This window comes from Mauremys mutica, chromosome 11 (assembly GCF_020497125.1).
Source record: "Mauremys mutica isolate MM-2020 ecotype Southern chromosome 11, ASM2049712v1, whole genome shotgun sequence".
NCBI lineage: Eukaryota > Metazoa > Chordata > Testudines > Geoemydidae > Mauremys > Mauremys mutica.
In genome coordinates this window covers 43,365,188-43,393,104 of record NC_059082.1, presented here as the reverse complement: position 1 = coordinate 43,393,104, position 27,917 = coordinate 43,365,188, and the positions used below count along the sequence as shown (strand labels likewise).

The 27,917-nt window shown below is 43.1% G+C and overlaps 1 protein-coding gene across 3 annotated transcripts; it reads left to right on the top strand.

Moving 5' to 3' along the window:
* The first annotated feature begins 45 nt into the window (after positions 1-45).
* On the top strand, positions 46-27,917 carry ADPGK (ADP dependent glucokinase). 3 transcript variants are annotated; one of them, XM_044979928.1, is made up of 7 exons: positions 46-573; positions 14,249-14,474; positions 16,952-17,014; positions 18,172-18,292; positions 21,847-22,043; positions 22,866-22,964; positions 24,918-27,917. In XM_044979928.1, the coding sequence occupies exons 1-7, from the start codon at positions 374-376 to the stop codon at positions 25,464-25,466; spliced, it is 1,455 nt and encodes a 484-aa protein (XP_044835863.1). In that variant the 5' UTR covers positions 46-373; the 3' UTR covers positions 25,467-27,917. The 3 variants fall into 3 exon arrangements, with proteins under 3 accessions (XP_044835863.1, XP_044835862.1, XP_044835864.1); XM_044979927.1 differs by having other exon boundaries at positions 24,915-27,917; XM_044979929.1 differs by lacking the exon at positions 46-573 and having other exon boundaries at positions 14,242-14,474; positions 24,915-27,917.

The window sequence follows — 27,917 nt, the reverse complement described above, 5'->3', positions numbered from 1 at the left end:
CTACCGTATTCTGGGTGCGCGGCTGCGCCGCCGGAGCCCGTCTAGTGTAAGTCGGAAGTTACGCAGATACCGGTGGGACGGGTTGCGCTGTTCCTATAGAGCTGGTCGCTATTCCTCAACCTGTTTAAGGCAGGTCGGGGCGCGTGCCAGAGGGGCGTTACGGAGATAGCGTAGGGAGGCGCCGCTGACCGTCAATTGATTCCTGCTCCTAGGACGTGGCGGGTCCCAGGCAGAGTCGCCTGAACGAGAAGGCAGGAGACCCCTGAGGAGAGCGCGGGCAGCTGGGCTGGGGCCAGACCCGCCTGCCCCGAGCCGGACAGCTAGAGCCCCCGACCCCGGCTCTCGGCGGGCGGGCCGGGCTCGGGGCCGCGCCATGTGGCCGCGGTCGGTGTGCGTGGCCCTGCTGGCCCTGGCCGCGGGCTACCTCTTCGTGCGGGAGCCCGAGCTGCCCGGCGCGGCGCTGCGCTACCTGGCCGGCCGCCTGTGGGCCGAGCCGGCCGAGAGCAGCATGGCGGCGGCCTGGGAGGCGCTTATCACCCGGCCCGCCCGGCCGTGGAGCAGAGTGGCCGTGGGGTGAGTCACGCAGGGCGGCGCGGGGTCCTGGGGTGAGTCCCTTCCCGGGCGGAGTCCTGAGCTGGGCTCCGGTCCCTGGGGCTGGGCCCTGCCGGGGTCACCCCGCACCGAGTGCTCTTGGCGGCAGGGCAGCGATCAGGCCTAGCGCCGAGGCAGAGACGCTCTTGCAGGAAGCCGGGGCGACATGCAGGGCGGGCTTTGCCTATCGGGGCAGAGACCTTTGGCTGGACTCTCGGGGGCAGCCAGCCCAGAGACCAGGCAGCCGCTGTGAGACAAACCCAGGCCTGCTGTGTCTTGTCCTAGTTTGTGCTTTGTCAACGTGTTGGGCGTATTTCTCTATCACCGCTCCCCGCGGCGCTGTAGGAATACAGAGCTGTTAAGGGGGTCTCTCAAAATGCATGGTAAAAGTAGGAAATAAAGCTAGAAGTGACATTGGGAAGCAGTGGCCATCCCTGGTGAGCACTGTGTTAGAAAGGAAATGTGAAAGTCATAGTGTATTGCATTTATAATCAGGGTTCTCCTGATTACGCAAGGCTTTTTGGAGAGCTGTATTTAATTTATTTGTCTGAAGTGGAAGTTATTTGATTTCATCCTGATCTCACAAATTGACATCAGTATTAATCTCTGCACAAGAGGTCTGAGAAGCAATAGACAAGGAAGCTGTAACTCTTGGGGCTGGTCTACACTACGGGGGGGAATCAATCTAAGATACGCCACTTCAGCTACGTGAATAACGTAGCTGGAGTCGAAGTATCTTAGACCGAATTACCTACCATCCTCACGGCGCGGGATCGACGTCCGCGGCTCCCCATGTCGACTCCGCTACCGCCGTTCGGGTTGGTGGAGTTCCGGAGTCGACAGGAGCTCATTCGGAGATCGATATATCGCGTCTAGATGAGACGCGATATATTGATCCCCGAGAAATCGATTGCTACCCGCCGATACGGCGGGTAGTGAAGACGTAGCCTTGGTCAGGTGTGTTGGCAGAGCTGTGTGGGAGGCTAAGACTGTACAGACTAGTGTCTTTCTTCATTTAGAGACCACTTGTGCAGAAAGCTTCATGGCTTTTCTATTTTTGATCCTATTTGAGAGTCTATCTTGGGTATAGTGCTCATAGATGAGCCATCAGTTTACTTTCCTGTAAAAGGGTTATAGAAGTCACTGAGAGACTATTAGATAAGATCATATTTATTGGGGTTGAAAACCCTTCTCGCTGAAAGTGAGTACAAAACTTGGACATATTAGTGGGCTGAATGGCTGGTTGGGGAGCTATTGGCTCATTCCTTGGAGGTAGGAGGTGAGAGCAGAGAGTAAGGAGCATGTGGGGAATAGGATGACAAGGTAGAGCACTGAGGGGGATTTTTGTGGGAGTGGAAAGGAAAGAAATTCAGAGCTGGAGGTAGAGAACTTGATGTAGAGCAGGAACAATGAAAATAAGGGATGGAGGGAGAAAGCAAAAGGAAATGGATGAAGATGCAAGAAGACTCCCCGCTAATAAAGAAAAGCAAGGGTATAATACAAGCGTAGAGGTATTAAGTTATGTTTAAATTATTTTTTAATCACGTGACAGCCCCAATCTTGATTAATTGGGCTGTTAAACAGTAATAGAATACCATTTATTTAAATATTTGGATGTTTTCTACATTTTCAACTATATTGATTTCAATTATAACAATACAAAGTGTACAGTGCTCATGTTATATTTATTTTTATTACAAATATTTGCACTGTAAACAAAATAGTATTTTTCAATTCACTTAATACAAGTATTGTAGTGCAATCTCTATCGTGAAAGTTGAACTTACAAATGTAGAATTATGTACAAAAAAACTGCAATCAAAAATAAAATATAAAACTTTAGAGATAATGTGGCCCGCTTCTTGTTCACAATGTTACCTGGAATTGAGAACAGGCATTCTCATGGCACTGTTGTAGCCAGCGTGGCAAGATATTTACATGCCACATGCTCTCAAGATTCATGTGTCCCTTCATACTTCAACCACTATTCTAGAGGACATGTGTCCATACTGATGAAGGTTCTGCTCAATAACAATCCAAAGCAGTGCAGACCAACGCATGTTTATTTTTCATCATCTGAGTCAGATGCCACCAACAGAAGGTTGATTTTAGTTTTGGTGGTTTGGGTTCTGTAGTTTCCGTGTCAGTGTGTTGTTCTTTTATGACTTCTGAAAGCATGCTCTACACCTCATCCCTCTCAGATTTTGGAAGGCACTTCAGATTCTTAAATCTTGGGTCCAGTGCTGTAGCTATATTTAGAAGTCTCACCTTCTTTGCATTTTGTCAAATCTGCAGCTAAAGTGTTCTTAAAATGAACGTATGCTGAGTCATCATCTGAGACAATTATAACATGAAATATATGGCAGAATGCAGGTAAAAAAGCCAGAGACATACAATTCTCCCCCAGGGAGTTCAGTCACAAATTTAATTAAATGAGCATCATCAGCATGGAAGCATGTCCTCTGGAATGGTGGCTGAAGCATGAAGGGGCATATGAATGTTTAGCATATCTGGCATATAAATACATAGCAATGCCAGCTACAAAAGTCACATGCAAATGCCTGTTCTCACTTTCTCGTGACATTGTAAATGAATTGGGTAGCCTTATCACCTGTAAATGTAAACAAACTTGTTTGAGCAATTGGCTGAATGAGAAGTAGGACTGAGTGGACTTGTAGGCTCTAAAGTTTTGTATAGTTTTGTTTTTGAGTGCAGTTATGTAACAAATTTCTACATTTGTAAGTTGCACTTTCACAATAAAGAGATTGCACTACAGTACTTATGAGGGGAATTGAAAACTTATTTTTACAGTGCAAATATTTGTAATAAATATTATGTGAGCAGTGTACACTGTATTCTGTGTTGTAATTGAAGTCAGTATATTTGAAAACCTAGAAAATCATCCAAAAATATTTAATACATTTCAATTGGTATTCTGTTGTTTAACAGTACAATTAAAACTGCAATGAATCATGATTAATTCAAAAAGTAATCACATGAGTTAACTGCTATTAATCAACAGCCCTAGTTTAAATATCGGGTTAAAAGCTGACTGTATGCATGTGACTCACCAGACAGTGAACCCCCTTGTGGTTGGGTATGGCATAGCATACTCTCCTCCCTGGGCACCCCCTGTTGAAGAAGCTAACCACTAGTGGCCAAAGTGGCTGTCATGTGACTCAGCCCTTTGGCCTGGTCATATATAGTCCCACCTCTTCTGGGGTAAACCAGTAGTCCAGCAAACGGTAGTCCATCCACCTTGTTTTGGGCCTTTTTAATCTATCTGTGGATTTACTAGTCCATACCCCATATACAAAACAGAGTTTTAGTAGTCCGTACCCCTTGTTAGTGTTTTTCTGCTCCACCTTCCTCAGAGGGCCGATAGAAGATCCCAGGTCCTCCCACTCCCCAGATTCCAGTCTAGGGACCCTTAAATAAGCAGTCCAAGCCTGACAACATAGATCCTTTGCTGCCTCCCTGGGTCACTTACTATCTTGGGCCTTTGTCAGAGCCTCTTCCAGGGCTCCCAGTGTATCAGCTCCATTCTAAGCTTCTTCCACAAACTCACTGCAGAGCTTCTTAGTACTTATTCCACCTAGGTGGTTCTGCTGCAGGAGAGTTTTTACTCCCCTGGAAGGGCAGTCCCTGGCTCCACAGGGCCCTTGCTGCTACCTCCAGACACCCCCATACAGAGAATTCTTGGCAGACTCACTTTCCTTTCCAACTGTCTTGGGCTCCCTGTTGCTGGCTGGCCAGCCTGCCTACCTTCCAGGAGGCTCTATACTAGCAGTACAACTCATCTCCATGATTGTTACCAGCTTTCTATCACTGAGAGCCAGCAACCTGCTCTCCTTCTCATCAGCCCCCAGGTGAGCTGGGTTGTTCAGCTCTTTTAACTCCTCCCTCCAGGCTTGATACCTACTGCAGGTGTAGCAGTAGGGTGATGAGGCTGATTGAGCCCACAGGCTCTCATTAATTCCTTCCAGAAATCAATAGGTGGGATTGGTATGCCCCACCAGACTGACTGATGAAGGTGCAACTAAATCAATACTTGATTCTACTTCCTTTACATTTCAGGGCATGACAGCACAATTATACCGTAGCTAGTTGACTAATCCTCAGGTGTGAAGTAATTTCTTTTCAATCCTAAATTATTATTTTGTGGTTGGTGTTAAAACAGTTGGGCAGGGTATGTCTTGGTCATTTGAAATTGTATCAGAGTGAAACTTTTCACAACGGATGCAGATTTTTCCTAAAAAATAGTAAAATATTTGAAGTTGACATTAACATTAAGGCAGTACATTAACTGCATGGAAGGTGTGGTAGAGAAATGGGGTGGGAGGCAGAAGGAAGATAGCTGGAAAATTATTAGAGGTGTAGGAGCAGCTCTCACTTCAAACACCGTAACTGGTTCATGTCGTCATTGCATTGTTAATGGTATATTAAAACACCGGGCTGCTGACCTTTGCTATGGTGGCTTTGAGGTAGAAATGTTGGTTGATCTTACTGTTTCTTCATTCTCCTCCTATTGTGTGTGTGGATTGTTGCTTCTATAGTCTATAAGCTCATTGCAGGATACAGAGGAGTTTTTGATATTTCACAAAGTATTGCAGCTCATACTCTGAGAACTCGCCAGGCCTTTAGTATCCTTTAGTTTGTGTCTTGCTGCATTCACATGTCGGTGACCTCTCAGGCAAGAGAGGTCACCGACATGGAGCAGTGCTTAGTGAGTCTGCTTACCACTTTTATCCTTCTCATTCTTGACTGAAAGTGCAAGTGTAGGAGCTCAGGTATCCAGGTAATTAGGGCCATGTAAGAACATAGTGTAAACTGGATGTGCTGCACTAGCTGTGTGGATGGCTGGAATTCCTGGTATGGGGAAGTGATGTGACTGAAAGCTGTGTTCAGAGAGATGATAGTATAGTAATTGCTTGACTTGCCCCAGTAATTGTATCCTTTCTTGGTATTTGAGAAATGCTGACCCCAAACACAATGAATAAAAATGTTCACATAAGCATTCCTTAAAATACACCAGTGATCTATGCAAGGCTCTTCTCAAGGGCTGGAACCATCCTAGGAGAAGAGTGTGTGTTCCCTCAGCCCAACAACCCATCCTGGCCAGCCAAAGGTATAACATGGATCATGCTGGCAGCTGCATCCTGGCCTGGAGAAGTGGGCACTGTGTTGTGTGTAGTTTTTTGTTTCCTGTATTTTTCCAGGTCTTTGAGATGAAGTTGGGCAATGGGGGCAGGAGAACCTCAAACAAATGGGAAAGAGTGAAACAAAAAGAAACCTAAGGTTGCGGGGCTGGTAGAAGAGTCAATGGAACCAAAAGTTCAAGAGAGAGACCTTGGGGAATGGGAAGCAAATTGTTTAATTTTAGGGTGGAGATTGTATTTGCATGACTTTCAGTTAATAATCCGTTTAATGGTACTTCTCCAGTTCCCTTTCACCCCATCCATACCCTTGAAATGTGTGACAGGTGCATATGGATTTCTCTGTCACCTTCCCCACCCTATAGAAAACAATGAAAAACAAATCCCAGAGTGGCAACAATCCTTGAATTTGGGTATTAATCTTTGGTGGTACCAAGCACTGTCTCACCAAGAGTGACAGATTTATAACTACTAATCTTATGGTTGTCTACACTTAAAATGCTACAACAGCACAGCTGCACTGCTGTAGTGCTTCAGTGTTGACACTTTCTATGCCAATGGGAGGGAATTCTTCTGTTGACCTAGTGCTCTCTACACAGGGGCTTAGGCCTTGTTTACGTTGGCACTTAACAGCGCTGCAACTTTCTCACTCGGGTGTGAAAAAAAACCACCCCCAAGTGCTGCAAGTTTCAGTGCTGTAAAGTGCCAGTATACACAGTGCACCAGCGCTGGTAGCTACTCCCCTCGTTGTGGTCAGTTTTTTACAGTGCTGAGAGAGCTCTCTCCCACCGCTGGTGCTGCGACTACACAGCCATGTTAAAGCGCTGCCACAGCAGCGCTTAGTGAAGACATGCCCTTAGCGACACCGCTCAGGGCGGGGATTTTTCACACCCCTGAGAGTCATAGTTATGCTTAACTAATTTTCTAGTATAGACCAGACCTCAGGCTGGTTTCCATTCCCTTCAAATTTAGGCAAGACACTGAAATATGAATACCATTGTCACTAGCCCTATCTAGCCATGTTCTAAATGTGGGATGTATTTGGAAAGGAAACATTTTTGCCTGCTCAACATCTTTCTGTAGCAACAAAAGGGCCCAATTCAGAGGTGAGTCTTACATTCTCCTCCTTTTAGATCAGAGGTGGGAAAACTATGGCCTGCGGGCCACAGCCGGCCTGCGGGACCATCCTGCCTGGCCCCCGAGCTCCTGGCCCAGGAGGCCACCCTCCGCCCCATCCCTGCTGTTCCCCCACCATCTCAGCTCACTTGCTCCGCTGCCGGCGCAATGCTCTGGGTGGCGGGGCTGTGAACTCCTGGGGCAGCACAGCTGCAGAGCCCAGCCTGACCCGGTCTCTGTGCTGTACGGTGGTGGCGTGGCCTGGCTTCAGCTGGGCGGCGCGGCTGTAGCGCCGCCAGACACTGGTGCTCCAGGCAGCGTGGTAAGAGTCCAGGGAGCAGGGGAGGTTCATAGAATCATAGAATTCAAGATCAGAAGGGACCATTATGATCATCTAGTCTGACCTCCTGCAAGATGCAGGCCACATAAGCCGATCCACCCACTCATGAACTAATTCTCTCCCTTGACTCTGCTGTTGAATGCTCCAAATCGTGCTTTAAAGACTTCAAGTAGCAGATAATCCACCAGCAAGCGACCCCTGCCCCATGCTTCGGAGGAAGGCGAAAAACCTCCAGGGCCACTGCCAATCTACCCTGGAGGAAAATTCCTTCCTGACCCCAAATATGGCGATCAGCTGAACCCCGAGCATGTGGGCAAGACTCTCCAGCCAGACCCTCTGGAAAAGGCTAACAATATCCCAACATTGACCCTTTGTACTAATTACCAGTGTGGCACATTATTGACCTATTGACTAAACCCATTATCCTATCATACCATCCCCTCCATAAACTTATCCAGCTTAATCTTAAAGTCATGGAGGTCCTTCGCCCCCACTGTTTCCCTCGGTAGGCTGTTCCAGAATTGCACTCCTCTGATGGTTAGAAACCTTCGTCTAATTTCAAGCCTAAATTTCCTGACAATTTATATCCGTTTGTCCTCGTGTCCACATTAGTACTGAGCTGAAATAATTCCTCTCCTTCCCTGGTATTTATCCCTCTGATATATTTAAAGAGTGCAATCATATCTCCTCTTATCCTTCTTTTGGTTAAGGAAAACAAACCGAGCTCCTCAAGTCTCCTTTCATACGACAGGCTTTCCATTCCTCGGATCATTCTAGTGGCCCTTCTTTGTACTCGTTCCAGTTTGAATTCATCTTTCTTAAACATGGGAGACCAAAATTGCACACAATACTCCAAATGAGGTCTCACCAACGCCTTATATAACGGGACTAGCACCTCCTTATCTCTACTAGAAATACCTCGCCTAATGCATCCCAAGACCACATTAGCTTTTTTAATGGGCACATCACATTGCCTACTCATAGTCATCCTACGATCAACCAGGACTCCTAGGTCCTTCTCCTCTTCCGTTACTTCCAACTGGTGCGTCCCCAGCTTATAACTAAAATTCTTGTTAGTCATCCTTAAATGCATAACCTTACACTTCTCATTATTGAATTTCATCCTGTTACTAATACTCCAGTTTACAAGGTCATCCAAATCTCCCTGGAGGATATCCCGATCCTTTTCCGAATTGGCAATACCTCCCAACTTGGTGTCATCCGCAAACTTTATCAGCCCACTCCTACTTTTGGTTCCGAGGTCAGCGATAAATAGATTAAATAAAATCGGACCCAAAACCGAACCTTGAGGAACTCCACTGGTAACCTCCCTCCAACCCGACAGATCACCCTTCAATACGACCCTCTGCAGTCTCCCCTTTAACCAGCTCCTTATCCACCTCTGGATTTTCATTTCGATCCCCATCTTTTCCAATTTAACCAGTAATTCCTCATGCGGTACCGTATCAAACGCCTTACTGAAATCAAGATATATTAGATCCACTGCATTTCCCTTGTCTAAAAAATCTGTTACTTTCTCAAAGAAGGAGATCAGGTTGGTCTGACACGATCTACCTTTCGTAAAACCATGCTGTAATTTGTCCCAGTTGCCATCGGCCTCAAGGTCCGTAACCACTCTCTCCTTTATAATTTTTTCCATGACTTTGCATGCTACAGATGTTAAACTAACAGGCCTGTAGTTACCTGGGTCACTTTTTTTCCCCTTCTTGAATATAGGAATTACATTAGCTAATCTCCAGTCGAACGGTACCACCCCCGAGTTTAGAGATTTATTAAAAATCATTGCTAACGGGCTTGCAATTTCACTCGCCAATTCCCTTAATATTCTAGGATGAAGATTATCCGGGCCCCCTGATTTACTTCCGTTAAGCTGTTCAAGTTTGGCTTCTACCTCAGATACTGTAATGTCTACCCCCATATCTTAATTCCCATCAGTCCCTCTACCACTTTTCCTTAGCCCTTCATTAGCCTCATTAAAGACTGAGGCGAAATATTCGTTTAGATATTGTGCCATGCCAAGATTATCCCTAATCTCCACTCCGTCTAAAGTTTTAAGCGGTCCCACTTCTTCCTTCTTGGTTTTCTTCCTATTTATATGGCTAAAAAACCTTTTGCTATTGGTTTTAATCCCCTTCGCTAGGTCCATCTCCACCCGGCTCTTTGCCTTTCTCACTATTTCCCTACACCCTCTGACCTCAATAAGGTAGGTTTCTTTGCTGATCCCTCCCATTTTCCAGTCCTTGTACGCTTTCTGTTTTTTCTTAATCACCCCTCTGAGACGCTTGCTCATCCAGCTCAGTCTAAAACTGCTACCTACGAACCGTTTTCCCTTTCTCGGGATACAGGCCTCTGACAGCTCCTGCAACTTCAACCGGAAGTAACCCCAGGCGTCTTCTGCCTTTAGATCCCTAAATATGTTAGTCCAGTCCACTTCCCTAACTAGTCGCCTTAATTTAGTAAAGTTAGCCCTTTTGAAATCGTAAACCTTAGTCTCAGATGCAATTTTGTTTATCCTTCCATTTATTTTGAACCGAATTAGCTCATGATCACTCGAGCCAAGGTTGTCCCCTACAACTATTTCCTCAACAAGGTCCTCGTTACTCACCAAAATCAGATCTAAAATGGCATCCCCCCTCGTTGGTTCAGCGACTACTTGATGAAGGAATTCATCAGTTATCACGTCTAGGAAAAGCTGAGCCCTATTATTATTACTAGCATTTGTTTCCCAATCTATATCCGGGAAGTTAAAGTCTCCCATGATCACACAGTTCCTATTAGTATTTACCTCCTTAAAAACATTAAAGAGCTCTCTATCCAAATCCAGGCTAGATCCAGGCGGTCTATAGCACACCCCAATCACTATCCCAGGGGACGCTCTAGTAGTTTTCTTCCCCAATGTCACCATTGCCCAAACAGACTCCGTATTATCATTTGCATTGCTAGTTATTTCGTTACATTTCACCTCATTATTGACATACAATGCTACTCCCCCACCTTTACTTTTGTTTCGGTCTTTCCTAAACAGCACATACCCTTCCATACCTGTACTCCAGTCATGGCTACCGTTCCACCATGTTTCAGTTATTCCTACGATATCCGGTTGTATAGAGGGCAGGGGAGTTTGGGGTGGTGGTCAGGGGGTGGTGGTGTGGATGGGGTCGGGGGGGAACAGGGGGCTGAATGAGGGCAGAGGTCCCAGGAGGGCAGTCAGGAAGGAGGGGGGCAGTCAGGGGCAGGGGTTTTGGGGGCAGTCAGGGGACAGGGAGAAGGGGTGGTTGGATGGGGCAGGGGTCTTGGGGGGGCGTCAGGAATGAGAGGGGTTGGATGGGGTGGCGATGGGAGTCTGGGGGAAGTCAGGGGACAGGGAGCGGGTGTGTGTGGAGGGAATGGGGGGGTTGGATGGGGCAGGAGTCCTGGGGGGGAGGGCCACAACCCCCTCCCCTAACCAGCCCTCCATACAATTAATGAAACCCAATGCGGCCCTCAGGCCAAAAAGTTTGCCCTCCCCTGTGTTAGATGATTTTCCTGTTATACCTCCCTCTTCTGGCCCCTCGGCACGTAGGTTACACTAACTTGGACTCATTGGGTCAAATCCAGAGGTTATATGTAAGGGGGTGTAAATTTCACATTGGTAAGTTGGTGTGAATCTCATGGAATCTGTTGATGTAATTTCATAGAATCATAGAACTTAAGATCAGAAGGGACCATTATGATAATCTAGTCTGACCTCCCGCAAGATGCAGGCCACAAAAGCTGACCCACCCACTCCTGAAATAATTCTCTCCCTTGACTCAGCTGTTGAAGTCCCCAAATCCTGATTTAAAGACTTCAAGTAGCAGATAATCCTCCAGCAAGCGACCCCTGCCCCATGCTGCGGAGGAAGGCGAAAAACCTCCAGGGCCACTGCCAATTTACCCTGGAGGAAAATTCCTTCCCGACCCCAAATATGGCGATCAGCTGAACCCCGAGCATGCGGGCAAGACTCTCCAGCCAGACACTCAGGAAAAAGACTTTCAATATCCCAACATTGACCCTCCGTACTAATTACCAGTGGTCGCACGTTATTGACCTATTGACTAAATCACGTTATCCTATCAAACCATTCCCTCCATAAACTTATCAAGCTTAATCTTAAAGCCAGAGAGGTCCTTCGCCCCCACTGTTTCCCTCGGTATGGTGAAGGGCTGGAAGATGCTACAGCAGTTTAGGCTTCCTTACATCCAACTCTGAATTTGTCCCAAAAACTTCTTGCAAATAGCTAAATATTATAATACTGGCTCCTGTTTCATTCAAGGAGAGAGGAGGATATGGTACCTCCAGGAGCTTGGAATGGTATTATCTGTGTGTTGTACAAATGATCTTCAAATCTTCCAGCTGAGGATGCTCTCCTAGCTCCTTACAAATGGATCCAACTACTAGCAATATTCACTAGTGTTCTTTGACACTGGCCTAACCATGGCGGTCAGACAGTTTGAGCTGAGAAAAACTTTCAGTTTTGTTATTAGCAGCTTTAAATTGCACACGTGTTTAAACCTCAAAAGTAAAACAAAAACCAGTTCCTTATTATATTAAGTTTATTGGCAAACCTTTGTAACCTCTTGCACTTAAACATACATGTAATATTGGCAGAGGAATTTTCCAAACCATAAATATGCTTTAATGAATTTTCTCTTCAGTTAGGTGTGTGAATTTCAGTGCTAGTGAAAGGTGCTGTATGTATTCCAGCTAGCTATGTTTGGGCTTTATACTGCTGCTCATCACCATTGTATCAGAACGCCTTCAGTGTAAAATTAGCAGCAATAACAAAATCCCTGCTGGACTTCATGGAGTCTCTGTCTCTTCTCCCTTTTTCCTTGCTTGTGTGAAGTCCTGTATATTCACCGAACAGGTGCAGTATGAACAGTATCAATGCAAGCTTCCCCATGCTGTCTTCTGTAAATGAATCATGACTTAGTGGGCCCATCTCCTTAGCCTCTCTGGAGATTGACTACAAGGTTGCAAATTTTGTGTGTTTGGGGGAAGAGGGCGGAAGTAATGGGGAACTGGGTTAAAGCCACACCGGCTACTGAGCTGATGTGGGTTTGAATCAGTGGCCTGTAGTTGAAAGGCTCTGAGTGTCACTGCTGATCTCCTGAGCCATCTAGTCCCCCTTACAGATGTATTACAAGTATAAGCACCGTTACTGATTCTGTTCAGGCTCTTGCATTATCATCACTTTGGTATCAGAGTGCCTTTTAGAACGGCAGAATTCTCTGGGGCTATAAACAAGTGCCTGCTCCATGCTTATATGTTAGACATTTTGCATACGTATGCTTGTCCATCCCTATGCACCATTGGGATCTTCATGTCCCAAATAGATTTTCTCACCTGTAGCAGAGAGCTGACTGACTTCTCTGGGGGTTGGAACGGTGAACAAATATAAAATGGTAAAATTTGGGTCAGAATGGAAGACCAGTGTCCTCAAAACTACTGAGAAATAAGAAACATTCCTTTATTCTACACCGGAATGTGATAATGAGGGTAAGTCTTTATCAGACAGAACCCAGTTCCAGTCCAGTCTTGTTTCTTTTCCCACCCTGCATCCATTAGCAGGGGGATTTGATTTAAACCAAATTGATTTAAATCATGATTTAAATCACTAGTCAGGAAGACTCGATTTAATTATGGTTTTCTACATAAAAGTGCATTCTTGTTGGTTGTTATAACCTTAATACATATTCTTCACAACTCAGAGATAGATGTAGGTTTCATTTTTAGAAGGTACACACTATACATTTTAAAGTGATTTATTCTGAAAACATTTCAGATTAGTTTTACAGCTATATCAGAAAATGAATGATTGTTTGGTTATTTCATTTACCAAAGGTAATTGAAGCAGATATTTATGAAGTCACTGGGAGGTGAACTATCTCCAGTTCAACAGGTTAATTATTAATATTTGGAGGATTTTCTTGCCATGCTGTATTAGGAGGAGAACATCACCAGACAGACATTTAAATTGTTTTATTTAACTACAACAATGTTAAGTATTCTGGATTTTTTTCTTCAACAGCAAACATATAATATTTTAACAAAACAAGCAAATGTCCCTCCCTTCTCACATTTATCTCCAGACTTCTTCTCCTTGTCCAGATCTATTCTGCCTCCAACAATCTTCTATTCATTGAACTTTTTGAAACTTTGTACTTTTAGAGAGAGGTAAGGAATTGACCCTGTGTACACAAATTTGCAGAGGGACAATAGGGTTGAGATCTGTTATTTCTCACCTCTATATATTATTTATTTATTTTAAAAATATTTTTGCTGTTAACAAGCATGTTACCTCTGGAGACACAAATCCACAGTTTGAGAACTGCAAAACTAAGCATCTCTGATGGTATCTTTTAGACTGAGCACTGAGTCAAATTGGGTAGATAGAAAGATTAACCTAAATAATCTGTACAGAAGCCTGTGGAACCCCATAAGGGTCCCTAATCCATGAACTACTGGAACTCATTTACAAATCTTTTCTTAAACATTACATGAATATATTATCTCATACTATAGAATTAGAATTTATAATCCCTATTCCATGATAAGATACATTATAGCTCAAAGATATCTTAATTAAACTTATCTTTAGATAAGGTTTTTCTTCAAAAAGCATTTTATCAAAAAAATCTGATTTAAATTAAAAAAATCCGATTAAAAAAAATCATTGATTTTTATCCACCCTGGCAGGTAATAAGCACTGCTATTGTGCAAATTTGTGTTTCATGCCTGTGTGAGGATTGAATAAAAGTTGGAAATCTGTCCCTAGTCCACAGTCTTTTAGTTGAATAAAAATGGATCAAAAGCATTTGTCAGTTAAAGCAACGCTTGATGCATTTCTTGAAGCTGCTTGTAAAATTCTCTGGAATCGGAGTGCTAACAATTTCAATAAGCCAAAACACAGCAACTTTCTCCCAAAACTTTTCGACGTCCCTCCAAGTCTCTCTTTCTCTGTGTTCCCAGCTCACTTTTCCTTTCTGTCCTCTTTCTCCAGAGTCAATGCCTGTGTAGATGTAATCGTCTCCGGTGTGAAGCTGTTGCAGGCACTTGGTCTTGATCCTGGGGATGGGAAAGATCATGCTATCTTGAGTTCCAGAAAGGACCTGAAAGAAGCCTTCATCCACTTCATGCAGAAGGGGGCAGCTGCTGAGCGCTTCTTCAGTGATGCGGAGACCTTCGATCACATTGCACGAGCAGCCTCAGAGTACCCTGGGGCACAGGTGTGTTCTCTATTTTAGGGCTAGACTGAGAAGGCTTATCCTTTGTACATGGACAAACTGTATAGCAGCTTTCATGTCCCTTTTCATACTTCAGAATGATCTTGCAAGAGATTCCGGAAATAAAAATTTACACTGCTGCTTTACTGTATTAACTTTAGAAAAACTTGATCACTTTATATGAAGCTGCTAAGAATCTAAACACTCTGCTAATGACAGATTCTTTCTTTGAAACTGTAATTTTCCTCTAACTCCGCCTATCTGGTAGGATCCTAAATCGCAGTATGTTGAATTGTCTCTTCCTTCTGCACATCCCAGCCTGCCAAAATCTGCATAGCATATACTTTGGCTCTGATAGTTTAAATGGCATTTACGAGAATGCTGTTGAATATAACGTAGGCAACAAATGAAATGTCTGTTTTATGACAGAGGGGCAGGGCTGATACCACAAAGAAGGCTCTAACTTTTTTAAATGGTGCAGATGGTGAGGGAGTGGATCCAAGAATAAAGAACTGAAAACATTTCCATACATTTCAGAAGCTGCACGATATAAGGCTTGGAAATGCACAACTCTCTTGCATTAGAGAGAGCTAAAGAGAGTAGGCAATATTTCTAAAACACCCGTCTCCTAGTTGGTTCATCTGCTCTGATGTACATTGGGCCTTCTGGAGTTTTTTGCCATGTGTCCATTTGGCACTTCGTGTTAAGGTAGATAATTTCTGCAGATTATTTATGTAGAGTTTTCCAAATGCTCTTCTGAGCCAGGAACAGCTTTGAATTCCTCTGTAGCTGACTTCTTACTCTAGGTTTCCATGGTCTTCTGACTTTTTTGCAATTTTGTCTTTCTGTTGCATGTTTTGCACCTTGACTTTCATGCCCGGGGTTTGATTTGTAACTGGAGTTTTCCTTTGTCATCACCCCCTCTTTCCCTTCCGTTTTTCATTTTCTGTCACTCCTTTAAATTGTTAACTCCAGTCATTTATCGCTGTCAAAAGGATTACATTCTCCAGTCTTTCCCAACCATTGTTTGAACACTGTTGTGATACCATGGGTGGTCCATATTGTTTGGGTCTAGCTGAGCTATGAAATCCAGAGTACCATTTTGGATTTGCTCATCTCAAGAAGCTTTACAGGCTTTGTTCTCTGTATATAGGGCCTATCGAGCACAGGTAGCAGGCTCGGGGAATGTTCAGATGCAGTCCAAGCAGAAGCCAAGCTGTTTGTGTCTCCATAGGGCCCATTTGTGTGGAGGGAGTTGATGTTGTGGCTTTTGTGTGAGTTGTTGGGTTCACTGGACTTTCAAGTGACCCTTTCTCTAGACATTCCAGTCTTCTTTATTTCATTTTCCTCTGGTCTCTGGCTTTCCACCTATTTTTCTCTTAAAACTAGTTCTCATAATTCCTATAGCTTTTGAACAATTCCCTCATTTCTACACTGCAAGGTGGGGAGGAGTTGAAGATCAACTTAGTCTGCAGAAGAGAAGAGTGAAGGGAGATTTGATAGCAGCCTTCAACTATCTGAAGGGGGGGGGTTCCAAAGAGGATGAAGTTCAGCTGTTCTCAGTGGTGGCAGATGACAGAACAAGAAGCAATGGTCTCAAACTGCAGTGGGGGAGGTCTAGGTTGGATATTAGGGAACACTTTTTCACTAGGAGGGTGGTGAAGCACTGGAATGGGTTACCTAGGGAGGTGGTGGAATCTCCTTCCTTAGGGGTTTTTAAGGTCAGGCTTGACAAAGCCCTGCCTGGGATGATTTAGTTGGTGTTGGACCTGCTTTGAGCAGGGGGTTGGACTAGATGACCTTCTGAGATCTCTTCCAACCCTAATATTCTATCATTCTGTGATCTAAAACAAGTTCATATTGTGGTTTAGCTGCTTTGTGGGTTTGGTCTTGTACATGTTCACAGTGACTGGATTATGAATTTCACAACTTTTGTCTTGTGATGCCAGTGGCAATGAATTTACCTGAAGGAGCTCCATATCTAGCAAAATGGTATCAACAGAAACAGTTAATCACAATAGCTCAGTAAATCTTGCTTTATTTTTCAATTACTTGGAATTCTGGCATCAGCTTGGCTTATTATGTGTGTCAGATTCTCTCATTTGTGAGCTTGATAAATCTTTTTTTATATCGTAAAATGATTGTTTGCACAGCTCACTAATAAGGATAAAACATAACCTCCCCCCATAAAAATAACAAATTAAATGGACAGCATTTGGGAAAGCTTAGGGGGTGAACAAATTGAAATGTATGGTTGAGTGGGCTGTCAGAAGGCTAATATTGGCTAAATAACAACATCCTGGGACAAAAATTGTTAAATTGGAGGAAACAGTCTTGGACAGAGAACTATGGAATTATTCTGACGCAGTCCCAGCAAAGCACATTGTTAATTTCATTTGTTCTGACAAAGTTATTGCAGATATGTAGAACTCCATCTATAAAACTATTAATATTACACACACATGCTTTATCTCTTACAGCTCTATGTGGGAGGAAATGCTGCCCTAATTGGTCAGAAACTTGCAACAAATCCAAACCTGAAGGTAAGTATCTCAAAAACTTGGTTTTATTTAATTGTTTGTAATCAGGCTCCAAACCACTCGTATGTATATTCTGGAGATCACACCACTAGATTATGTTCCGTAGTGGATGCTGAGTCTGACCCAGCACAACTGCTTGTTACGCTACACAAAGAGGAAATGTATCTGGTTTGTAAGGTTCTCTATATCCAATATATTTTGTCTTAATAATAACATTCTTTTTGCTGTATCCCATGAGTTAGTCTTTCTATCACCACTGATTATGTATTGACATGGTCTTTAATAGACCAAACATGCATGATTGGGTGGTCTTGGTCCTCCTTTAATTTCTGCTGTCCTGTAGGATAGGTCTGTGAAATTCGAGAACTCTTTATGGTGCAGTTAGTGGTAGCCAGATTGTTTGTTTGTTTGTTTGAAACAAATTCACCCATGGGTGTATTTGATGGCTCTCAGTATGGTACTGTGGAGCAACTGCTACACTTCCTGTTTTAATCCTGTGATGCCTGAAGTTGGGGTTTCCATACAATACAAAATACAGATATTCATTCTAGGCAATATTGTTTGTTTCATATAGAAATTTAGCTATATTGATAAGCAAATCAAGTCACTGGGTGAATGTACTAGCAATTCACCATGGTTTCAAGTCTCATCTAAAGAAACACTTCAATTTTAGAAGATATTTCTAATAGGCATTTTTTCATGTTACAGTTATTGCACAGTTTAGCAGTCTTTGGAGAGTGCCCCTCCCCCACCCTCTTTCTTAAACTGTATTGGAATATGAAGGATGCTGCGAGTAGGAACAGATGTGCATTATTGGAATAGTCTTGAAAAACTTGTACAGCAGTTGATCATCAGCCCCTCACTTTAATGAAACTGGTAGCCATGATTCAAATCTTTTAAAAAAAAATTAAAAATTAAAAAACAAGCCTTGAGAAAGTATTGTGCACTGTCTGCATACATGCCCCTCCTGCCCCCCACCATTACTGCTAAGCAAACAGGTGAGTCAATCTGGGAGCAGTCAGAGTGACTTTGTTACCTTCAGAAAAATATGAAGAGTGCTACTTAACACGAGTACAGAGAAGATGCTTACAGATTTTGCTCATAGAGGACATGCCACTGCATCCTTGTTTAGATTGTGTTTTGTTTTGTTTTGTTTCTAGATCCTTCTTTGTGGTCCAGTTGGTCCTACACTCCATGAACTACTTGATGATAATGTAATTGTCCCACCAGAATCTATGCAGGAAACTGATGAATTCCACCTCATCTTGGAGTATCAAGCAGGTACTTTGAATATTGCAGTACATTGGACATTAAAGGAGTAAAAGACTGATTAGGTCTAGTTCATTGCCAAATATTTTCCACTGCAGCCCTAATCAAGGATTTCCAGAGGTTTGTTTGACCCATCAACAACTAAAAAAAACCCCTGCCAAAACTCCGTGTGGCTATTTCATTAATCTTTGGGATTTCTTTCTGGTGTAAATTCAACCCCAGATATACAGATTCCAGAATTGGAGTGGTGGTGACAAGAGGAGAGACCCAAACTGTAAAATGAGCTAGAGTAGAGAAGGCAAGGAAAAATGGTCCCATACTAAAAGTCCTACTGTACATTGAGAGAGGAAATGGTGGGAATGGAACCAACCAGCCATATTCATTGCATCAAAGCAGGCGAGTCATCTTATCTTTTCATACTATCTTAATTTTATCTTTTCATATAATCAGGTTCTACATCTGCTATAAGGATGTGTGGGATTGTTCAGAAGAGACAATCCCTAAAATGGTTTCCTTATTAAATAGTTCACATAGAGCATGAAAACCACTGCAGTAACAGTACCTTTCCCATTGCATGGTGATCCCCCATAAATTAGAGGATTGTATTTAGTCATTTGGGAGATCTCTGAGGAAAACCTGGCCATGGCAATAAGTGGCATTGACGATTCACTAAGTGGCACTGTGCCCCTGAACCAGATGCCCCAGAGTCATGACTTGGGCACTGTGTTCCTAGAGAGTGCCATCTTTGGAATGCAGTGTAAAACCAAACTATTGACCCTTTGTGGTCTCTGTATCATCTGATAAATATGCTGATCAGATCCTAACCTGGGAGAATTACATCTTGCCTCTTAAACTTCCACCTATGGTTTCAGTTGAAGAAGCTATTCTTCACTTTCCTTCCTAAAACCTGTTGTGTATTTTCGCTGATAAAGAATAGCTGCCATGTTCCATTCCTAATGTTTTTGCATCAGTGATCGGTGATCCCACTGTAGTCTGTAAATTATTTTAGTATCTTTCTGGATGAAGGGGCCATGCCAAGAATCCTTGACTGCACCTAGTTATTAAATTTGCCTGTTCTCATTATGTTTTCCTCCCTTTCTAGCTCTTTGTATGTCCCAGTAGTAGGTCTGTATTGGTACTCTTTGTATGTCCCAGTAGTAGGTCTGTATTGGTAGGTGGTGGCCACTTGCATAGAACCGGACATCTAGCTATGTGAATGGGTCTTCTGAGAGAGGAGATCACCAATCCAGAGCTTCTTTACTTGTCTTTTAGATTGTCTTTAGCTTTGGAAATATTGTCAGGAACTGATGCTGTACCATAGCCTGTTAGATTTAGCTGTAATGAAAAATATACTGGCATAAACATGCCTCTCAAGTTGAAGTGGCTTCGGCTTCCCAGTAGTAGATCTGACTTAGCAGAAGTCTGTTGTAGGGCACCAATTTACAGGTGAGACAATTGTCCTGGTTTTTCCCAAACTCTCAGAGATTTAAAAAACCCAAACCTATGCACTATGGTGGTGAAGTGTCAAGGTGATAGATACCTTATTCAAAGCTCAAAGGTGTTTCTGGTTTTATAATGTATTTTTAAGCTTTCTGCATGTCAGTAAACTTAAGGACTGTGTAAGTTATCAGTATTAGCAGCTGTCAGTGTCGGAGCTAATCTGTAGAAGCAGCAAAGAATCCTGTGGCACCTTATAGACTAACAGACGTTTTGCAGCATGAGCTTTCGTGGGTGAATACCCACTTCTTCGGATGCAAGAAGTGGATATTCACCCATGAAAGCTCATGCTGCAAAACGTCTGTTAGTCTATAAGGTGCCACAGGATTCTTTGCTGCTTCTACAGAACCAGACTAACATGGCTACCCCTCTGATACTTGGAGCTAATCTGGTAGCTCCATCTGTTCTGTGAGCTGCAGTAGCCTGCTAGGTGAACAATCATCTTAAACTATTTTGAAATTCTCTTTTCCTTTGAACTGTGGTTCCTATAAATACTGTATCCTGCTCCAATGCTGTAATATTGCTGTCCTATCAGATTTCACTCAGAGCTATGTATCTCTGTGTGCTGTAAGCTGAGGAATGTAAATAGTCTCACCATTGCCCTAAAACAGTATTAGCTTAGAAGGTTTGTATCCTAAGCTTAGAAGTGTGTATCCTAAGCAATGTCTATGGGTATAATTACAAAACACCTGGACTTCTATGTTAACATTAAAATAGACTGACAGCCTTCCCTGAGTTCAAAAAGAGGGAACCATATAGTCTGAACTCTTTCTGCATGTGGCTACCTGTAACCCAAGGACTAAGACTACTTGGCTTTCTTTTGCATAGTGGCAATGAACAGGACAACGAGTGAAAGCTGTCTTTTCCAAACAGAAACTGAGCAGGACTTTCATAGGTATCTGAAATGCTGCATGTGTGGTTAAAAAGTTTACTCTATCATAGCAGCAGGCTCCAGAATGACCCCAACACTTACAAAAGCCTATGCTAATTAAACTCTCTAGTACTTCCCTTTTTATTGCATCCTGTTTGTATGAACTGAGAGCTTTCTTCCTCAGTTTTCTTCCTCCAGAACTCTCGATACGGGCCAGCTAACCACAGTTGACATGTCTGTCTCATAGCCAATGGAAAACACGCTGCTTGCTTTGTGTAGATCTTGTTCTTCCTCTGTTCCAGGAAGCATGTATGAAGTACACATTCCATGTGGATGATGGACACCTTTGTCTTCCCTAGATGCTGCTTTGGTGTGAAATGCACTGCTTTATAGTTCCTTTGTGTGAACCAGTTGAGCTATGGATGTTGTGTCCTCCATAGACCTTAACATACTGCATTGTGAAGCTCTTTATAACATTTTTCTGATGGGCAACTTGAGTTAAATCCAGTGTTGTTGGCTAGATGTAGGCATGAAAACATCCTAACCAGACACTGATTTCATCCTCCATCAGTCTGTAAGATCTGAGCAAACAAACTCACTCACTGGCTCTCAGGTCTGGAGGTTCTCTCCCTGATTACCTCATAAATGCTTGGGCAACTTTTAGTCTTGTGATCTTTCCTCCCTTCAAATTGCAGGTAGCAATACAAGTAATGCTTTTTGTCCTTCCACCCGGCTCTATCCCTACATTCCCCATCCCCTTCAGGCTGTCCCCCCCCAGCCCCACCCCGCCACAACCCATTTATCATAGCTGGTGTATGGATTTTTTTTGTGTACTCCAGTGTTGAGGTTATATCTGTAGACAGCTGGGAGTTAGTGAACAGCTGACCAATTAGACTATGGTTTGTATACTCTGTGTCCCTGTTAGACTCTAACACAAATTTACCTATTTTTTCCCTTTACCTCGGTGTCCAGAGGCACCCAGTGGGGATGGGTGGAACCATTTTGTATATATTCAGGCTTAAATATGACACACAGCTGAAGTGTCAAGTATTGATCAGGTGGTCAAACTCTGCCTAGCTAGGCCTCTAGGGAGCCATGACAGCTATGATTGATGCTGGGATTCCAGCGAGGATCCAGAAACTATCCTCTAGTTATTTGGTTTAATTGTTTTACTGTTGATTGGGGGATTTCTTCCTAGGTGAAGAATGGGGACAGTTGAGAGCTCCCAATGCCAACCGCTTTATCTTCTCCCATGACCTATCAAATGGAGCCATGAACATGCTGGAGGTGTTTGTGTCCAGCCTGGATGAGTTTCAGCCAGACCTTGTAGTGCTCTCAGGGCTTCACATGATGGAAGGGCAGAGCAGGGAAGTGCGTGAGAAGAGACTTCTGGAGGTAAGAACCTGAGCACTGTACTATCTCCTTAATTCCAGCCTCAGTAAACACTGTAGCACAGGGTGTTGACTTCCTGAGAATTCAGCATGCAGTTATAGGATGTCTTTGCTCGATTTGCCTTCCTCCTATTGTGGGCCAAAGGCTTGTACACTGAAACTGTACAGCTAACATCATGAGATCTAGTCTTATGGGTTGGTTGAGATCCTCTAACATTGACATTACTCTTTGTTGGAGCCAGTGGAGTCTTCATAGAAGAAGCTGCCACACTGGTGGCTAGACTGTGGTGGATTTATCTAGTTATTGGAGCCTCATCCAGTGTCTGAATGCACTGTGTTTCATCCCATGTTAGCATAGTCAAAGCTGCAACTGAGACCCCTGTATTCTGTAGGCAGTAGCTGTGTCAGGTAATCCAAAAGGGATTCTTTCCTGCTTGAAGCAGAAGCTGCATTGAGCCTCTCTTGTGTGGAAGTTGCTCTTTGTTTATCTTACAGCTGACTGCCTCCTGATTCAATGAGTTCTCTTGTGCTTCAGGAACAAGCATTTGGGGCTGCTTCATGTCTGGAAAGTCTTCTGTATTGGGCAGTTAGACAAATGCAGGATTGGATCTAGATTATGGTCTGATGCTGTTGTGCTCTGAGAGTGAGAAAGCTAGAGGCTGCTCCTATTTCTTCTTCTGAGCAACATAGTCCTTTTGCCAGCTAGATCATTTAGAAATAGAAATCTGACTGCATCCAGACATGAGCAGGCTAGAGTGCCTATATCTGAGCCCAAAAGCTTTTATTCATTCTGTTTCTTAAAGATGTCTTGCCTTCCCTTCTGCAGGCTGTGACTTCCATCTCTGATATCCCCACTGATATCCCCATACACCTGGAATTGGCCAGTATGACTGACCAGGATCTCATGAGCAAGATTATGAATCAGGTAACCAAAATGACAGGACATGCCCACTTCACTCTGTCAGTATCCATCACTGGTGCAGCACACAGACTGACTGGTGGATGATCGTAAATGGAAATTTAGGATGGGGGTTGCCTCTTCTGAGAGCAATGAGTATCTTAGGTATAAAGCCTGCAGAGCCATTGTATTCCAGCTGAGGTCACTGCTCTGCTGAGGTTCCCACACCCATTCAACAGTGTATTAACATGAGAAGTGTAACGATCTATGTTTTCATAATTGGTAGTAGACAGTGTTTTCTTTAGTATAAAGGGAATATCTGTCTTGGAAACGCCTTAATGGAATATCCTACTGAGAGGATATCAACCGATGTTCTCAGCCAATCAACACTCTGTTTTCCTAAATGATCTGAGGTCAGCGTTAGGTGATGTGTGCAAAAATGAACGTACTCAGCAGCTGAAGTTGCATGATTTACTGTAGGCAAACACTTGGATTCTACTGCCTTGTTGCTCACAGCCATCAACCTCCTTTGCAACTGCAGTAGGGAAATGACCCAAGCCATTATCATTCAGATGGACCCAAGAACTCTCTGTAGATTCAGATGATTTGACCTGAGTAATCTCAGACAGTTGTTTCAGATTTAGCAGCCCTATAGCTTTCTGATAGAACCATGATTTGAACTGGAGCTGGTTTAAAAAAAAAATACTTAGGCTTCTGAAGCTTCTTTCAGATGTTTTTGCATACATACCACTCAATGCTCCCTCATTTAAAGGGATGTCACTCCTTTTAGTCCCAAAGTTGCATATGTTTTGGCTTGGAAGGATTAGATTTTTATTTTTAAATGTCAATAAACATAAATTTGACTATGCATGCACAAGCCAACATACTTCCATCGATGATCATCAAAATTTACAGACAGGCAAAGTAAGAAAAATGCTGCTTGAGAAATTATTAGTTTGATTTAAGGCTGTTTACTTTGTATATTTGGACAGGCGATGTTGACAATTTGTGTTTTTAATGGTTATAAAGCTTTAACTTTTTTGAATCTCAACATCTGCTGTCATTAAATAAATGTCTGAGCCCCCCTCCCTCCCCATAATTTTCTACAACTGTGAAAATTTAAATCACTGAAGGTAAAAATAAATGTTTAAAACCCATAATTTTGAACAATTGTGAACATTTAAAGAGAGAAAAATCTAAAAAAGCTTAAAAATAAACATCTGTCAAAATTATAGGGAAAAAACTGAATTCTGCCAAGCCTACCTATGTTTCATATGGATTTCGTATTCTGTTACTTTCATTGGAAATAAAATGACAAAATGGAGGCTACAGAAAGTTATCTGTGCTGAACGAACGAATTCCATAGCATGTTACGTTTCTTGCATGAATAATTATTTTGTGTCCCTTATTTTGGATCTTTGTCAGAGGTTGTGTCCCATATTTGGGCCTTGGCAGATTGATCCATCTCTTCCAAACTGCTGCACAGCTGTATTAAGAGGAGTGAATTAGATTTTTTTTGTATTCATGTAGTAGAAGTGAGTAGAGTCTTGGGTGGATGTTTTTTAGTTGTATTCTGATTTTGCTCCTCTTAGATAAAGGCAAAGCTAACTCAGCCCAGTTTGGACATGATTTCTGTCCCCTCCGCAGCCTCGGTTGTCACTGGAACCTTTCCCCTTCTTTTTCTCCACATGTATTCAGTTGGAAAGTAGAATGCCTGGCTTCTTCTATTGCCTTAGTATAAATCAGTTGGATAGGGTGCTTGTGCAGAGCAATATGCTTCAACCTTCCCAAGAAACCAAATTTCCCAAGAGACCAAGCTGTGGCACTAAGGGCTAGGAGTCCCCCACCCCCACTCCGTTATGCACAATAGCTAAGAATGTACTGTGACAATATAATATTTTTAAAATTAGGAAGCTGGGAAATCTGATTCTACCTCTAAGTCTGAAGAAAAACTGTCGTTCACTCTGTTTCTGTTAGCAGGTCTTCCCCCTGGTGAACTCTGTTGGGCTAAATGAACAGGAGCTGCTGTTCCTCACCCAGTCAGCCTCTGGTCCTCATGCCTCCCTTGGTTCCTGGAATGGAGTTCCAGATGTGGGCATTGTCAGTGACATCCTTTTCTGGATTCTGAAGAAGCATGGAAGGACCATGGACAAGGCATCTGATCTTACCCGCATCCACTTCCACACACTGGCCTATCACATTCTGGCTACAGTGGATGGGTATTGGGGCAACCAGATAGCAGCTGTGGCTGCTGGAGCCAGAGTGGCAGGGACACAGGCTTGTGCAACTGAAACCATTGATACTGACAGAGTCTTTCTTAAAGCTCCCTTGGAGTTTGTGACCTCCCATACAGAGGCACCCTCCAAAATCTCTTTAAATCCAGGTGATCCAGTGGCACAATGGCACAGAGAGGGAATCTCATTCCATTTCACCCCTGTTTTGGTGTGTAAAGATCCCATCCGGACCGTGGGACTTGGAGATGCTATTTCAGCTGAAGGACTCCTATATTCAGAACTATACCCTCAGTAGCCTATGGAAACGAGACACCTTTTTCTCCAAGAATTTAGTGTCTGAGGAAATGTGTTCTCAAGGGGATTTCAGACAGTATGGTGGGGGGTGGAATTTGGGATACTAAACAGTCTCTGGATATTACCAGAGAAGAGCCAAAGAATACATTCCAGCCACTTGGCAGTGACTTGAGAGTGTTTCTCATGTTAATGTAAAGTTGTAGGATTTTAATTCAGAGACTGGCTTTTTGTCTTTGTCTTAAGCATGTCGGGAGGAGGGAAACTGATACCAAAATCCCTGTTTGGAACAGAGTTGCTGATTGTTAATTTAAGCCAGTTGTGTCTATAGTGCTTGAAAGCAAGGCAGCCAGACAGAATTTCATGCTTATGAATCCCAGGGAGTACACAGCAGTCCTCAGCCCCATCTTGCTTCTGATAAAGCAAAAATAAAAGGCTCTTGCATTATCTCCTAGCAGCATATTGCTACATGGCAAGAGCAACCCTTCCACTTGCTCAGTATTGTGATCATATCACTTATTGACAAAATTACCTCTCAGCCTCAGCACCCCAAGCGTAGGAGGGAGCCAGAGTAAACAGTGCTGAAATGTGATACGTACTGTACATATTCCCTATATGCACAGAGCTTCAGTGGAAGCTCTAAATTGTTTTGGGTATCTGTGCAGCTGGGTATCACCTGCAAGCTCCTTTTTAATTTCTGGGTAGGGCAGAGTAAGATACTGAAGACCTGTCCTTTGGGAGATAGCTTAGGTGCTTGTTTACCTTAAAATGAGCCTCAAATCTAAATGTGGCTTAGATGCACAGAAATCGCCCTGTGTTTCAGCTAGTGAGGCTCACCATTCTTTCCTTTGTGGTGTATGCTCATGCCAGCCTCATCCTCCAGTTTATGGATAGGCTATTGCTGAAGACGACTTGATTTATTTTTATGCTAGTGCTGTTGCATAATTTTCTTGGACCTGCATATCTTTGATTTGGAGGGGTTTTGTTCTTTTGGGTGGTCTCTGGATAGGTAAGTCATTACTGGTTTTAAGGTAGCTGAACTGACCTGTCCTTCACATGCTAGAAATCCTCTCCAGGTACTAATGAGAAATGCTAGGAAGAAGACTTCCAGTTGAGATTGGAAGTATGTTTGGTGTGTGTAGCACAGTTTATTTATTATGAATTGCCTACGTGCATATAATTCCACTGCTTTAGGCAACCTCGTACATCACAGAAACAGAGCATGCGCATCTTACTGTGAGCACCACAAGAAAATTGCCTTGTAGCATATATTTAGCTTAGCTTTTTTTTAAATTAAACGTTGTTTAGAGTATCATTTTTCTCTTGGTACCACTTGTCTCAAGAGCATTGTACTAAGGCTTTCTGTGTTGCCTGCTTCCCTTTGAGAATTAGTTGAAACTGTAAGCCTATGCTTGCACAGAAGCAAAATACAAGTCTACTTCAGTGTTGATTGAAAACTCAGTATGACTGGCATGTCTATGTAATGGTTGATAAATGTTGCCACTATCTTCCTGGCTACCTGTTGAAAAAGCCCACACAATAACCAGCTGAAACTGGAAGGCAGCATCCTGCAGTTCCTCACTCCATGCTTTCTGTGCCCCAAACTAGCTCCACTTAGCTCAAATGTGCTTTTCCAGGCCAAACAATGGAATACACAAAACATGAGTTTCACCCAGAACATTTCTCATACACTTGTAGGACACTGTATGTCTGAGGGTCTCCTTCCTATATCTGATAGCAATAGTGCCAGCTCATCACCACTGCTTGGTATTTTGAACTGCTTTTGTTGAGTAATAGAAGTGGAAAAATTACTCTAGCTATTCCAAGCGCTGTTATTTCAGTTATCCGAGCTGCAATGTCATTGTTGCCAGCTCTAAATTATACTCATCAAAGTTCTCTCATTGCTTTGAAGTTCTGAGCTGGAAAATGAATCAGAGTTAAAAGCTGGTTTTCTCTGAGCATTAAAAAAAATAAAAAAAAATCCCCCCAACAGTGGGCATGTGAATGAATTTGTTAGCCAAATGGGCTGAAAAAAAAAATCCAGTACTTGTTTCACTTTTGTGAAGGGAAGGCTAGAGTAGCATGAGTATCAAATATGCTTTAAAAATAACTTTGAAACTGTTCTCACCTACATTTCTCTCTCTTCTCTATATTGCTATGAATCATGCTATGAAACCCACATAGGTAGGTGATCCAAACCTTGATTAGCGTTAGGCTCCTGAGCAGGACTTCCCAGCTGTTCTGTAGGCTAGGCAGTGTCTTACATTCCAACGGCTGCTGACACAATACTTGAGCTCACCAGCATGGCACTAAGCCAGCAGGCCTGTGGTGTTTAGTTGCTGGTTAAGGGCAGCTGCATTTCATATACCCCGTATTTTTCCGTGTATAAGACGCCCCCATGTATAAGACGCCCCCCACTTTTCTAACCCCAAATTCAGGTTTTTTGTTTGTTTTT